The 12,978-nt window shown below is 55.3% G+C and overlaps 2 protein-coding genes across 8 annotated transcripts in view; one reads left to right on the top strand and one right to left on the bottom strand.

Annotated features, from left to right (window-relative positions):
* The first annotated feature begins 6,432 nt into the window (after window positions 1-6,432).
* HYI (hydroxypyruvate isomerase (putative)) lies at window positions 6,433-9,216 on the top strand. Its single transcript, XM_071565755.1, has 8 exons — window positions 6,433-6,647; window positions 6,716-6,827; window positions 7,773-7,887; window positions 8,024-8,102; window positions 8,249-8,298; window positions 8,490-8,559; window positions 8,754-8,888; window positions 9,086-9,216. Exons 1-8 carry the CDS (start codon window positions 6,452-6,454, stop codon window positions 9,172-9,174), a joined length of 846 nt encoding a protein of 281 aa, XP_071421856.1. The 5' UTR covers window positions 6,433-6,451; the 3' UTR covers window positions 9,175-9,216.
* Window positions 9,217-9,762: 546 nt separating this feature from the next.
* SZT2 (SZT2 subunit of KICSTOR complex) overlaps window positions 9,763-12,978 on the bottom strand; it is a 56,584-nt gene continuing 53,368 nt past the window's right edge. For 6 of the 7 annotated variants that reach the window (XM_071565748.1, XM_071565751.1, XM_071565749.1 and 3 more), the window contains 3 exons: window positions 12,828-12,944; window positions 12,660-12,728; window positions 9,763-10,494 (listed from right to left, as the gene is read on the bottom strand). In XM_071565748.1, the coding sequence (XP_071421849.1) occupies window positions 10,351-10,494; window positions 12,660-12,728; window positions 12,828-12,944 (330 nt within the window). In that variant the 3' untranslated portion in view covers window positions 9,763-10,350. Of the gene's footprint in view, window positions 10,495-12,659; window positions 12,729-12,827; window positions 12,945-12,978 lie in introns of those variants that run through there. The other variant, XR_011698679.1, reaches the window with a different exon arrangement.

The raw sequence follows: 12,978 nt of genomic DNA, 5'->3' as shown, positions 1-12,978 counted from the left end.
CTGCTCAATTCACTCAGCTAGAGTGACTGCTGCCACCAGCACCTGCACCTGGACTCTCCTGTGTGTGGAGAGAGCTGAGTTGCCTGCTCACGGTAGCCAGGAGACCCTCCTCCTTCTCTGGGGTGATGCCCAGGGAGAGCTGGGCAGTGGGGCTGGCTGGTATGAATGGATGGCTCCTGCTGCATCACTTGTCACTGCAGGACCCCTCCCAAGGGATGCACCATCTTGGCCACCCACAGCACTGCCCCAGCTTTCCCTGCACTCGGCCAGCAGGGCTCCCTCCTGGCAGGGTTGGAGGGCTGGGCAGAGAAGCAGGTGGGGGGAATGGGACTTTGCTGGCACAGCCATGCCAGAGCCAGGCAGGAGAGATACCCCATCCCAGGGAGCTGTGGTGACTCCATATGGTGGCCCTCAGGTGACCCCAGTCACAGCATGAGCCCACTCAGGGCTGAGAGTCACTTGGCACTGACTGTCCTGTCATTCCTGTCCCCTCACTCCTCCTGTCCTCTGGGCAGTTCATGGCGCCTGGGGGAGCTCTACTGTCACTGTCCCTAGGGCTGCCGGGAGCAGCGAGTATTAGTTGGCAGTCAGCAAATGCAGGTGAGAAAAGCCTCAACGAGGCTCTTGGTGGCTGGCAGAGACACACGACATGCTGATGGAAGCAATAAGAGACACAACCAACACCAAGCAAAATCCCGGTCTGGGAGCAGGAGAAAGGCAAAGAGGCTACAGCATGCCTCTGTCTGGTCCCCAGAGAGTGAACTCCTTCCTATGCTTCCAAGCCCACCTGTGTGCATGGCCAGTTCATCCCGGTGAGCGCTGGTGCCAAAGGCAGCTGAAATAATAAACACGAACCAGCTTTGGGGGAACTGGCTCCGGATTGGCGCTGGGAGGTGGCAGGTTTCAGTTTGGCCCTCCTCATGAGCTGCTCTGCTCCTGGAGGACGCTCCAGCCACAGGGCACTTGGCTCTGCTCCGGCCGGGAAGAGGATTTCCCGGGAGATGGAGCTCGTTGCCTCTTAAATGATGACTCTTCCCCTCCTGCACGACTAGGGAAGAGACCTGCAGAATAAATCAGCGCAAGAGACAGATTATGGCAGCTAAAGACTCCAAATGAGATGATAATTGCAGTGGTAATGACAGCGAAGCCCTGATGCTGCCGATAAGGAAACGTCTCTTCTGCTCTCGGCTGGTGCCCGGCCAGGGGTTTGGCACAGGCGCATGGCTGGGGCTGTCCCCAAAGACATCAGGGCCAGGCAGCGCTGCACTCCCTGTGCCCAGGGCAGGGGCTGGGTGCCCAGGGTAGGGGTGGTCGGTGCTGGTCCCTGGAGCGGCAGGGGTGGGTGTGCTGGGGCCAGGCGAGGGGCCCGGGGCGGGCAGCGCTGGTGGGGCCGTTTGTCTGGTTCTCCCGCCGGCTGCATGTCAGCTCTAATTAGGCAAACTTCTGTATTCATTGCGAGCCCAGCCAGCGGAGAATTCCACAATTGAATTTTAATGTCCTAAAAACACATTACAATCAGCCTGATTAATTAAGAGATGGCTTAACACGGTGACCGGGCTGCAGCGGGCATGCTGGGGAGGGCATCCACATGGGCCGGCTCCTGCACCCCATGGCATGGGGCACGGCAGTGGTCAGTACCAGGACTGGCAGAGCTGGGTCTGCTCACTGAGCCCCATGGGGCTGTGGGAAGGGGTGGGATCCAGGGCTCAGCTGTGCTCTGGAGATGCAGGGCTGCATGGGATCCCAGGCCCTGGGCACCTCGTCAGCCCTGGCTCAGCCAGGCAGGCAGCACTGGGAGCCTTCCCTTCCCACCCTGTGCCCTGCTCTCCCCCATCAGGTTGGCCACTGGGGAGCTGCCAAGTGCCTGTTCCCTGTGTCCCCACCTTGTCCAGACTCTGGGCATGGGGACTAACATGCCATTGCCATGAGCAGGACACTCTTGGTTGGAAACCGCTTGCTGGAAGGCTCCTAATAATAACTAATATTAACTAATACATACTGTTAATAACTAATAATGAGCTAGGAGGTTCCAATTAATTTGTCTCTGCAGTGATTCCCTGGGATGCTGGCGATGCTGTTAATGGGCTGCCACTTCCCTCAGGCAGCTCTGCTCCTGCTCTCCAAGCCACCACTTACTGTCATCCTGCCCAGCCCAGGAGAGGCAGTGTCCCCAGACATGTCATTGCTTGGGGCAGCCTCACCAGCCCACCCAGACAGTGTGGGATGAAGTATCCGCAGGGCAACCCTTCCCCTGCATCCCACCATGGGTGCTGGGTGGTGGGAGTCATCCCTGAAGTCTCTTACTGGGTTGAATTCCATGAGGTGCCTCTGGCCAGGGAGATGGTTTGGCCAAAGCTGACCCTGCTGCAGTGTAATGAATGAAAAAGGGAGGAATCCATAATCATGGAGTAAAGGAGGGGGTCAAACCAGCAGGACATAAATCAGAGGGAAAGTGATAAAGGGAGCCTCTCCACAGGAGGGGCCAGCAGCAGAGGGAGGGATGGCAACAGCATCATGAGGTCAAAAGAAATTCTGGCACAGTGATAAATCCTGGAGTGGCTGGAGCTGTTCAGGCACTAATGATCAGGCAAAAACACCAGCCACATTTAACAAATATTTCTGCTCTGTATTTGGAGAAAAGCAGGACAACATGCTTGAATCATACAAGAGTGATGAAACCATCTATTAATTACTGCCGGGAATGTTAAACAACATCTGCCAGCTCAACAGGCCCAGGCACCGCCTGCCCTGGCCTCCTCCAAGAACTGGAGGAGAATTTGGCCTCATTAATTTCCTGTGAAATCTTGAAATAACAAGAAAATCCTGGCCAGCCGATAGAGAGCCCACCCGTGCTGGGAGTTGCAGGGACACAGGGGTGCTCAGTCCTCATTTTGGCTCTGTTAGATCCTCCCTGATGAAGAATAGCCATAAACTGGCAAAGGTTAGTCATTTGTTTCCCATAACATGGTGTATTTTTCTTTACGTGATTTTCTTTTACACAAGTGGTTTTGGAGGCTGTATGAAAGTGAGGCCTGAGAGCAGCAACATACTCTTGAGGCATCCATCACGAATCTTCATCACACCTTTGGGAGGGACTGCCATCTTTCCCTGCATCTCCCATGTGCTGTGCAGTGCGTGGAACCAGAAAAATGGAGGGGATAGAGGGATGGGGAGCTGGAGGGGATGAGATATGGAGGGGATGGAGGTATGGAGGGGAAGGACTGTAGAAGAAGACAGAAAGAAGAAGACAAAGATGAAGAAGAGCAGGAGAAGGAAGAAGAGGAGTTGGGGGAAGAAGGGGTCCCACAGGGAGGGGAGGACACCACAGGACTAGGGCAGGCCCCAGCTGTGGCACAGCCCTGCTGCGCCCCATCAGCAGCAGCCCAGGCAGCTCCTTCATTTTAGGAGGTGGAATCCACCTCCTCCATTTAGGTAACTGAGCAGCAAAGGTGGCTGTGAAGGGCACAGCAGGCTTCAATGGCAGCAAAACAGGTGGTTCAGCAGCAGAAAGACACTAATTAAAAAATTAACTCTGCACAGCATGCACAGACCACAGTAAGAAAAGAAGGACCTCACAGAGTAACGATCCCACCATGGAGTTCCCAGCTGGCACCATGGCTGGTGCCTCCCCTCCATGCCAGGCTCTTGAGTCAAACCCCCACTAGTGCCCAGGGCCGTGGAAACAGGGTGGTTTAAGAAATTCATGTGGGATTCTGGGCAAGGAGGAGAGCTGGGTGGGTCACCAAGGCTGTCCCAGCACTGGGGATCTGGGAGGGACCGCTGGCAGGGACCGCTGGCAGGGACTGAGGGTGACAGTGCTGAGGGCATGGCCATTGCAGGGACACACTGGCCGTGGGGACACAGGGGGGGAGGCAGGGCTGGGTTGGTGCTGGAGAGGCTTTTCATCTCTTGATCCCTAAGGATCCCCAGGGTATGGGTTTAAGGAAGACTGTCTTTGGTGAGAAATCATGAGGTTTAATACAAGCCAAGCTCTTGTAGCTGCCTCTGCAAGATGCTGGGACACATGTGGATTGTTTTCCTCAGCCTTTTTCTACACATGAAGAGGCTAGAATTTACTCACTATAAAAGTCAAACCCCAAACGTGGTTGCAAAATCTTGGGGTGCTTCAGAGCAGAGGAGAAAGCTTGTGGGGAAAAGGATGCCTGGGATGCCTCTTCCCAGCCCCAGCCCTGGATTTTCTTGCACAGCCACAGGGTGCAGAGGGAGTGGGACAGGCCTGGGGGTGCCCAGGAGTGACAGGGGTAACAGGTGTCAGTGGGACAGTGCCACCTAGCCACCCCATCCCACAGCACTTCATTCCTCACAGCCTCCCCAGAAACAGCTGAACCACCTGGGAGCCTGGGACAGGTATTTAAAACACAGAAATGTCAAATTAAATTAAAGCATGTTTCATAAAGGAGAGAGATAAAACCTTCCCTGCAGCACAACGACCTGAGGGATTTATGGGGTACAGAGATGATGACAGATGCATCCACTTCAGTGGGCTCTGGGTGCGGGGCTGGCTCAGCTGCTGCTGATGGCACCCCAGGGCACCGTGCTGAGGTGTTGGAGGCACCTGCCACCTCCCCACCCTGGACATCACAGAGGCCAGAGCTGGGTCTGCGATGAAATGTCAGCTTGATAATAAACTGTGCAGGAGCTACATTTTCTTTGGGCCAATAAAACTCCTGCAGCAGCGGAGATGCTTGGTATGGAGCTTGCCTCCCATGCCAGCAACCTACTCGGCCTTCTCCTCATCTCCCTAGGGGACAGGGGTGCCTGTCTGACCCCACTCTCATCATGACAGTTCCCCAAACAGCGGGTGCCAGACACGGGCTCCAGCACCTTTGAGGGCACGTGGCTCCAGAGCTGCAAGTACCACAGCGGGGAGTAAATCCACTGCGTTCTGTGACAAGGTAAAGTGACAAAACACCAGCCTGCAATGCAGGAACTACAGTTATAACAAGAGGAAATCAATGCAATATATTCCCAGAGACATAAAGACGCCATTAATGCCTCAGCGTGGAGCCCAGCAGCTTCAGCAGGGCATGTTTGCATGAGGACTTCTCATGTTCCCATCTGGCTGCCCGGGTCACCCACATGCTGGGGCTCAGCTCTGTGTTTATTCACTGATACCCCCCCCAACAAAGCTATCCTGCTCCACCCACTGACTCCTGGGCTTTGACCCTGCCAAGTGTCCGGGCTCCAGCTGGAGATGTGGCCAGGGCTGCTGGGGCTGGAGTGGTGCATGGCCTTAGCAAGCACCTTTCTGAGGTGCAAGACCCAGTGAGGCTGCAGCCCCGGGCCAGACAGGTGCAACTCCTCTTTCTGGGGCTCCACATGCCTGCATAGCACTGCCACCCACCCACCAGCACTCAGGCACTTCCTGGGAGCGACTGAAGAGGATGCCAACCCCCATGCATCACAGAGTGAGCCTGAAGGACACCTATAAGGTGCAGAGCTTCTGACATGGTGGCTACAGGCAGGGAGAAGTCTGTGTCCTGGTGACATGGATGACACTCCCTGCAATGGACAATTTGGATTATTACTCACAAGTTGAGGCAAGCCTTTTCTAATGGATTAATCAATAGCTTTAATTGGGTTGAGACTGTAGTGGGTAGCTTCATTACTGCTTTCCCCTTGACTGGCACTGCCCTGACCTCCCACCAACAACTGCTGCTGTGGCTGGCCTCCGCCCAGCCTTTGCTGCTGCTGCTGCGCTCTCTCAAAGCACTCCGAATTCCTGGGGCTTGCAGTTGCCTGGGACTGTAGTTGGCTACTGCAGCAGTCACAGAGGAGTTGGACCACGCAGGGCTCCCCGGCGCGGGCAGGCAAGTGGGAGTCCCCAGGAACAGGCTGAGCACAAGGGACAGCAAAATGTCCACGGCTCACGGTGCCCGTTCCGCCAGGCACAGCACAGCTCCTGGGCATGGGCTGGACAGGACACACACCCCACCCGTGCCGCCTGGCACACAGCCCGGGGATGGTGACGGAGAGCACCGGCCTGACTGCGGGCACCGCCGGGGTCAGACTCCTGCGCGCCGCAGCCACAGCTCTGCACAAGTGGAGATGAACATTTTATGGTAAAATATGCAGAGCACGGGACAAACGAGAGAGCGTTTCTTGCATAATGAGACACTGTCAGAGACAAGCTCCCTAGGAAACCAATTAACAGGGCGCTTTGCGTGTGTCAGGCCAACACCTGGAAAAAACACCTCTCCCGAAGCGGGTGGCAGCCGCGCAGTGCCCCGCACGGCCCCGTCCCGCAGCCCTGTGGCTCAGGCAGGACCCCCGCGGGTGTCCCGGGCAGAGCGGGGCCGCTCACCGCCACTACCCGCACGGCCGGGCAGCGGCGCTGGGGTCGAGGCGGCGCCGGGGAGAGGCGGAGTCCAGCGCTGCCCCGCCGGGGAGGCTGTCCGGGCGGGGCGCTGGAGCTCCGCCCCGGTCCAGTATGGCGCTGCGCTTCTCCGCCAATCTCTCGTGGCTGTTTCCGGAGTTCCCGGCGCTGCCGGCGCGGCTGGAAGCGGCGGCGGCCGCCGGGTTCGAAGCGGTGGAGGCGGCCTGGCCGGCGGACTGCCCGGCCCAGGCGCTGCGGGCCGCGGCGGAGCGGGCGGGGGTGCGGATCGCCCTCCTCAACACCCCCCCTGGTACGGTCCTGTCCCCCGGGTGCGAGGGGCAGCGAAGACCCTCGGCTGACCCCGCCGTTCTCTCCCAGGGGACCAGGAGGCGGGCGAGCTGGGGCTGGCGGCCGTGCCGGGGCGGCAGGCCGCATTCCGGCAGGGCCTGGAGGCGGCCGTGCACTACGCGAGCGCCGTGGGCTGCCGCAGGTGGGTGCGAGGGGGGTCGCGCTCCGGCCGTGCCTCGGCGTCCCTGCGGCCGGGGGGTTCCCGGCCGCGTCGAAGCGCTCCTTTGCCGCTCTCTTGTTCCAGCTCCTCGCCCGAGCGGGGCTCGCCCTTTGCCCCGCGACGCCTCCAGTCGCCGGGTCACGGAGCCTGTCCCGGGCACCGTCTCCTCGGCTTCGTCGGACAGGAGCCAGCTCGGGCCGAGCCCCCAAGCGCGGGGCCGCGGCCTCTGTGCTCGCTGGGAGCGGACCCAGAGCTGCCATGCACTCGTCTGACATCGCGCTTCGCTCTTGTCCCCACCCGCGCACAACAGTCCCCAGGATAATCTCCCATTTTCCTCCCCTATTACACCAGTTGTTTCCCGGAGGACACCACAAGAGTTGCTTTATTCAGGCCACGCTGACTCCAGCACAGCACAGACACCATAAGAGATGCAATTAGCCTGGCACACTTACCTTCAGAAAAGCAACAGGGCCCTTTTATTGCATTTACTTTGCATCATTGTTTCCTGCTGAAACTTGGTCCAGAGCCCTGTGAAGGGCACCAGCTGGGCAGGCCAGAGGCTGCCCAGCTGCCTGCTTGTACAGGCACAGTGAAAAGATTTTTGTTTCCACTCTTCACCTTTCGCCACAGTGGCTGAAGAGCCTTGCTGTTGTCCCACTGTCCACTCCCTGCTCACAGCCAGCGAGCAGTGAGACCAACCATCCAGTCGGATCCTGGCAGAGGCAGCCTGTGCTGGCCTCAAAGCAGCAGGAGGAGTGAGACCCCAAGGAAGCTCCAGCCTTAGGGTGAAAGAGCTGGAAGCAGCTGGCAAAGGAGGGGAAGAAGCAAAGTCTGTGATTTGTGAGGCAAAAGGTTCAAAGTCATCCCTCTGTGGATAGAGGCGGGATGGTGGGTGTTGCTGCCAGTGGCTGATCTCTGTGTCTGTAGGATCCACGTGATGGCTGGGCGGGTTCCCCTGGGTGCAGACCGGGCTGCAGTGGCAGGAGAGATGGAAACCACCTTCATTGAGAATCTCAGATACGCTGCTGACCTCTTGGCCCAGGTTAGTGGGGAACGTATCCTGGCATGGGTGCAGTGCTTAGGGTACCCAGGATGGGGAATACCCCACCAGCGTGGCATGGGGAAGTTATGCTTCCTGCTGCAGAGATGACAGGATGCTCCATAGGGTAACATTACAGAAAGACATGATTGGACTGGTGGAGCCTATTAACAACCGCATCACTGACCCTCGCTATTATCTGAACACCCCGCACCAAGGTAAGATGAGGAGGGGAAGGATTCCCAAAGTCTGAAAGGCCAGTGGGGGATGCTGAGGGAGCACAGTTGATGAAGCTGGAGGCATGGAGCTTCTTTGTGAAGCTTCTACCCTGGGGGCAATGGTCTCTCATTTCTTGCACCCTTAGCTGCTGCCATCCTGGAGAAGGTGGGACGGCCCAACCTGATGCTGCAGCTGGTGAGTCAGCCTTGAAGATCTCCAGGGTCCATCCTCCACCAGGGAATTTTGCACAGGCCCATGGGGGAGTTTTGGGAGCTATGGGCTTGTTATCCTTTCCTGAGGACATGGAGAGAGAGACAGTGACCATAGCACACCTGCTGCTCACTGATAAACAGCTGCACCCTCCCATCTTCCCCTCTCCCCACCAGGACCTCTTTCACTGCCAGATCATGGATGGCAATTTGTCACGCAACCTGGAGACATACTTCCCACTCATCGGTAATACCCTGCACCCAGATCAGCTCCTCTGTGGCAGCTGGACAGGAATGGCTTTGAGATGGAGCACTCCTGCTCCAGGCTCTGCTGGTGGCTGGCTGGGGGTGGGGGGCTGCTCTTGGATCACCTTGTCTCATGCCCAAAGAAGGCTCCAGGCAGGGCTGCCTTGGGCACAGCCTCTCCCATTCTCTCCCTAGGTCATATCCAGATTGCACAGGTCCCAGGGCGGCATGAGCCCAACAGCCCTGGGGAGTTGAACTTCCCCTACATCTTTGAGCTCCTGGAGTCCCTTGGCTACACTGGCTATGTGGGGTGCGAGTATGCTCCAAAAGGTGAGTGGGCAGACAGATCTGAGCTCCAGGTCAGGTCCAAACACAGACCAGCTGGCTGGGTACTGTGCAAAGACAGGCAGGTCCTGGGGAATGGCAGGTAGTGGGTGTCAGAGTACCTACCTGGAGATGAGAGCTTTGTCCTAAACAGAAGCTGCTCCAGCTTCTCCAGCTGGAGAATACCTTGTCTGTCACTGCAGGAGACACCCTGAAAGGTCTGGGCTGGCTGCGCTCCTACTGGGAGAGCCGAGGGCTGCAGCATGGTGGGACCAGCAATGCAAACGAGTAAAACTAGAAAACCATGGGAATAAAAGACAAAGCAATGGCTTAACAGAGGAGCCTGTGTCTTCTGTAGGAGCAGGGGGTGGTGGTGGGTGTGATGATTCCTAGAGCAACAATTAGGAGCATCTCTGTCATAGTACCCTTTCCCAGGCCCTCCTATGCCAGCCCAAGCAGTTGTACCCTCAGCTACACAAGTACCATCTGCAACATGTCATATTTAGGGATAGCTCAGGCACCACTGTAGGTGACTTCAGGTACTCAGAGAACCTTGGGAAGGGCATTAATTTTCCCAGTCCAGGGTCAGCTGGTGCCTGGAGTTGAGGAATGAATGCTCTGGGTTTCCAGGCACTGCAGTTCTCAAGGGTGTTGCCAGTGCCCAGCACTGACTCTGCAGCAGAGGAGGAAGTGAAGCAAACAGCCTCCTAAACCCAGATAGCAGGCTGGGGGCTGCCTGCCCATGGACACTTGTGGCTGACTGCCCCACTGCTCCTACTCTGGAGCAAGTAGGAAACTCCAGTGCAAACCCAGCGAGGGTTGCTCTGCATCCCCTACGCAGCCTATAGGCTTTCCACATCCTAGCCCACAGCAACTGTGCGAGAATCTGGTTCAGTTTATTTCACAGATACACCAATGGCTTAAATGTACACCTCCATAAAACCTTCCTCTGGTCCAGTTGACCATTACTGTCCCATTCAGTGTTCTCCCAAGGAAAACAAAGGGCCAGAAGCAGTCAGCCGCACTGCCTGGAGCCCTGAAATCCAGTAGTCTTCTCACAGAGTGCTGTGCGATATTGCCCGGGGCAGATGTGCTACGTGTGCTCTTTCCGTGCCTCTCCAGCAGGCAGAACTCAACTGCAGATGCTAAAGCCATGTCCCTGAGAGTCGCTCTGCTTCAGCCAAGCCACAGTAGCCAAGCTCCTGCCCTTGTAGTTCAATTCAAGGTTGTTCAGTATCAAACCCACCAAAAACAGCACATGAGGGCCACACCAGTCAGCCAGCAAGCAATGAGGTGCTTGTACATCCCCCCAGGCTCCTCGGCTCAGGAACCATGTGTGCCACTGGCAGCACTGCCTGCAGTGCCCAAGCACAGGTCCCCGTACAGACCTGTTCTTCCCTGCCATCACCCATGGAACAGCCGTGCCGAGGTCTGGCACGTGTGTTGCACCAGGATGTGGGTGCCAGTGCTAGAGCAGGCCCGTCCAGAGGTTGAAGCAGGCAGTGTTGATAACTGACTCCAGGTGGTGATATGTGGACACAAGCTGTGGCAGAGGACTCTCGCTGTTTTGAGGCTGCACTGGGAATGGCTCCCGGAAAACCACGGTAAGGCTCTGCCAAGAGGGAGAAGAGGGTCAGGGAACAGGATTCAGACAAACACTGCAGTCTCTAGCCCAGGTGCATGGGCACTTTTTTTGGCATTATTGAGGAAATACTGGGAGAAGTCCCAAAATGCCAGTGTCACTAAGCTAGTGCCTCCTCCTATGACAGAGCATGTTTGAGCCTTCTCCCAATTTTTCTGGTGGAAATTAGGTGCGATGACTTGCCCACTCTGTCCCTGCTCTCATGCATCTGCAGTTATACCAACCCCAGCACCAGCCTCAGGAGAGGGGGGGATCCTACTGCCTTCACAGTAATAGGGGCTTCCAGGGAAATTGGAGGGAAATTTCTTCTTCTAAGGCAAAGAGTAGGAGTGCAACTAATGGGGAAGGGGAGGATATTAATAACTGCAATCCTAAAAATAAATGCTGCCTGTTCCATTCTGATTAGTGACTGTACTGACAAGGCAGGGCAAAGGCAGAGGGAAAGCAGGGAACAAGGTTCAGAAGAAGAGGTTGCAGGACCTGAAGCAGAAGAAACATGTGAGTGACTCAGTGCACTCAGATCAGCATCACGGAGGCAAGACACAGGGACTGGATGGTCTCCAGAGGTGAAACAGTACATCTAGTAGCTAGGGTCCCTAACAAACTGGTAAAGCCAGGAGAAGAGCTGTGTAACTACAAAACAGCAAACACACCACCATCATTTAAGAGGAGAAAGAAAGTGATGTGTGAACACAATTCCAACAGTGGGCAAGGCTTCAGAGCAGGCTCTGAGAGAATGAACCATGAGGGAAATGCAGCTCAGCGTTACCAAAGTGATGTGCTAATGCTAAAGTTCTCTTTGATAAGGTAATATTTCTAGACAAAGGAATCATGCTACATCTTATCTGAACTCCAGAAAGGATTTGATGTGGTGCCACATGGGAAATTTAGGTAAGCTGAAAAGATAGGAATTAACTCAAATTATAAGGTGAAGATGGCAGTGCTGAAAGGGAAAACAGCAGGCTGGAGAGAGGTTACAAATGCAATTCCACCAGGACAGGCTTTGGGACTCACATTGCCTAGTACTTTAATTCCGGTACAAAGATGAGGAGTGTGCTGATAAAATTTGAGGCACTAATACAAAAGAGGATTGGGATAATGCAAAAAAAAAAAAAAAAAAAGAAGCCTGAGAGAGTTTTGAGAGGCCGCAGGAATGAGAGCAATGCTAAGCACAAAATAACAATGAGAGGCACACAAAGGATTTCCGTTACAAGATGGGAGTCACTAGGAGAGATGGAGGGTCTGAGTGTATCATATCAATGATCACAAGGTGGCACTATGACCATCAAGTGGCAGGAGGCACCGAGAAGCCTTCCAGCAGGCACCGCCTCTTCTGTCTCCTCTACCTGCTTTTGAGATGGAGCATGATTTATTTCCAAAGGGATCAGTTACACTGCAGTCTCTGCAAAAGCCTCACTGTGGACAGAAGTGTCTTGCAGATCCTCTGCTTTCACATGATGCTGCATTCCCTGTGACCCATCCTGCACCCTGCCTGGGAGCACAGCTGAAAGCAAAGTATTTTTGCCCTCAAGTCGTGAAGGCAAAGGTCCTTGCACGTTTACTGGGACCCTCATAGGGCAGGTCCCCTTCCTTTCTGCCCAGATGGGAACAGCCTGCAGCACTGGTGACCCCTCCCAGCCAGACACAGTGTGATCTGGCTTTGGACTGAATACAGAAGGACTCTTCAGCCTGGAGAGAGACACAGCTGAGAGAATGATCCAAAAGCAACCTTAAGAAGGAAAAGAGGATCAAGTGCTCACTGTTTTCTAATACAAGAACAAAGGGGTATCACATGGAAAGAACAGTAGGAGCTTCAAAAACAAGCCAAGGAAACAGTTCTTCACCTAGATTGCAACTGCCTCATGGAGCTGCAAGTCAGGGGAAATCATGGATGCCAAAAATTAACCAAAGGAAAGCTGTGGAGGGCTATTAAATAAATGCAAAGGCCACTTCTACCTCAGGATGGGCCTGAGCTACAGATTTTCAGATGATGGGACAGAATTTAAGAGAGGTGTTACAAGCTTCTTGACCTGCTCTTGTTTTCATGCACACCTGCCCTTGGCCACTGCTGGATCAATCTAGACAGATTCTTGGCCTAAGCCAACATAGCTGTTCTTTTGTTTTTAAGTACTTACTGTCTTTCCTGAATGAGAATCGAGAAACACAAGGACAAAGCAGTCTGTGAACTTCTGGTTGAGCACAACCTGTCAGAAGAGTCACAACACATGTTAGAAAGGAGACAATACAGAACCCAGGACAGGGAACAGGGAGAGGCTGCAGGTGGGTGATGGGCTGTATCCTACCAGATACTGGGTGCCAGTTTCTGCATTGTGGAAGTGCCGACAGCTCTGGGGAAAGCGGCTCAACAGCACTTTGATGAGGCTCTGGTACCAGGAGACTGTCATGGTGAGAAAGCATTCCTGTGGGCATGACAGAGGGCTGATTTCAGCCTTC

This window comes from Pithys albifrons, chromosome 10 (genome assembly GCF_047495875.1).
Source record: "Pithys albifrons albifrons isolate INPA30051 chromosome 10, PitAlb_v1, whole genome shotgun sequence".
Classification (NCBI taxonomy): Eukaryota; Metazoa; Chordata; class Aves; order Passeriformes; family Thamnophilidae; genus Pithys; species Pithys albifrons.
This window is presented reverse-complemented; position numbering and strand designations above follow the sequence as displayed.

What these genes read in the sequence shown, in the direction of transcription:
- HYI (XM_071565755.1), top strand. Translation starts at nt 6,452, where the DNA reads ATGGCGCTGCGCTTCTCCGCCAATCTCTCGTGGCTGTTTCCGGAGTTC. An exon ending in AGCGCCGTGGGCTGCCGCAG is followed by an intron (nt 6,828 to 7,772) that starts GTGGGTGCGAGG and finishes CTGTGTCTGTAG; the next exon opens with GATCCACGTGATGGCTGGGC. An exon ending in CTGCTGACCTCTTGGCCCAG is followed by an intron (nt 7,888 to 8,023) that starts GTTAGTGGGGAA and finishes GTAACATTACAG; the next exon opens with AAAGACATGATTGGACTGGT.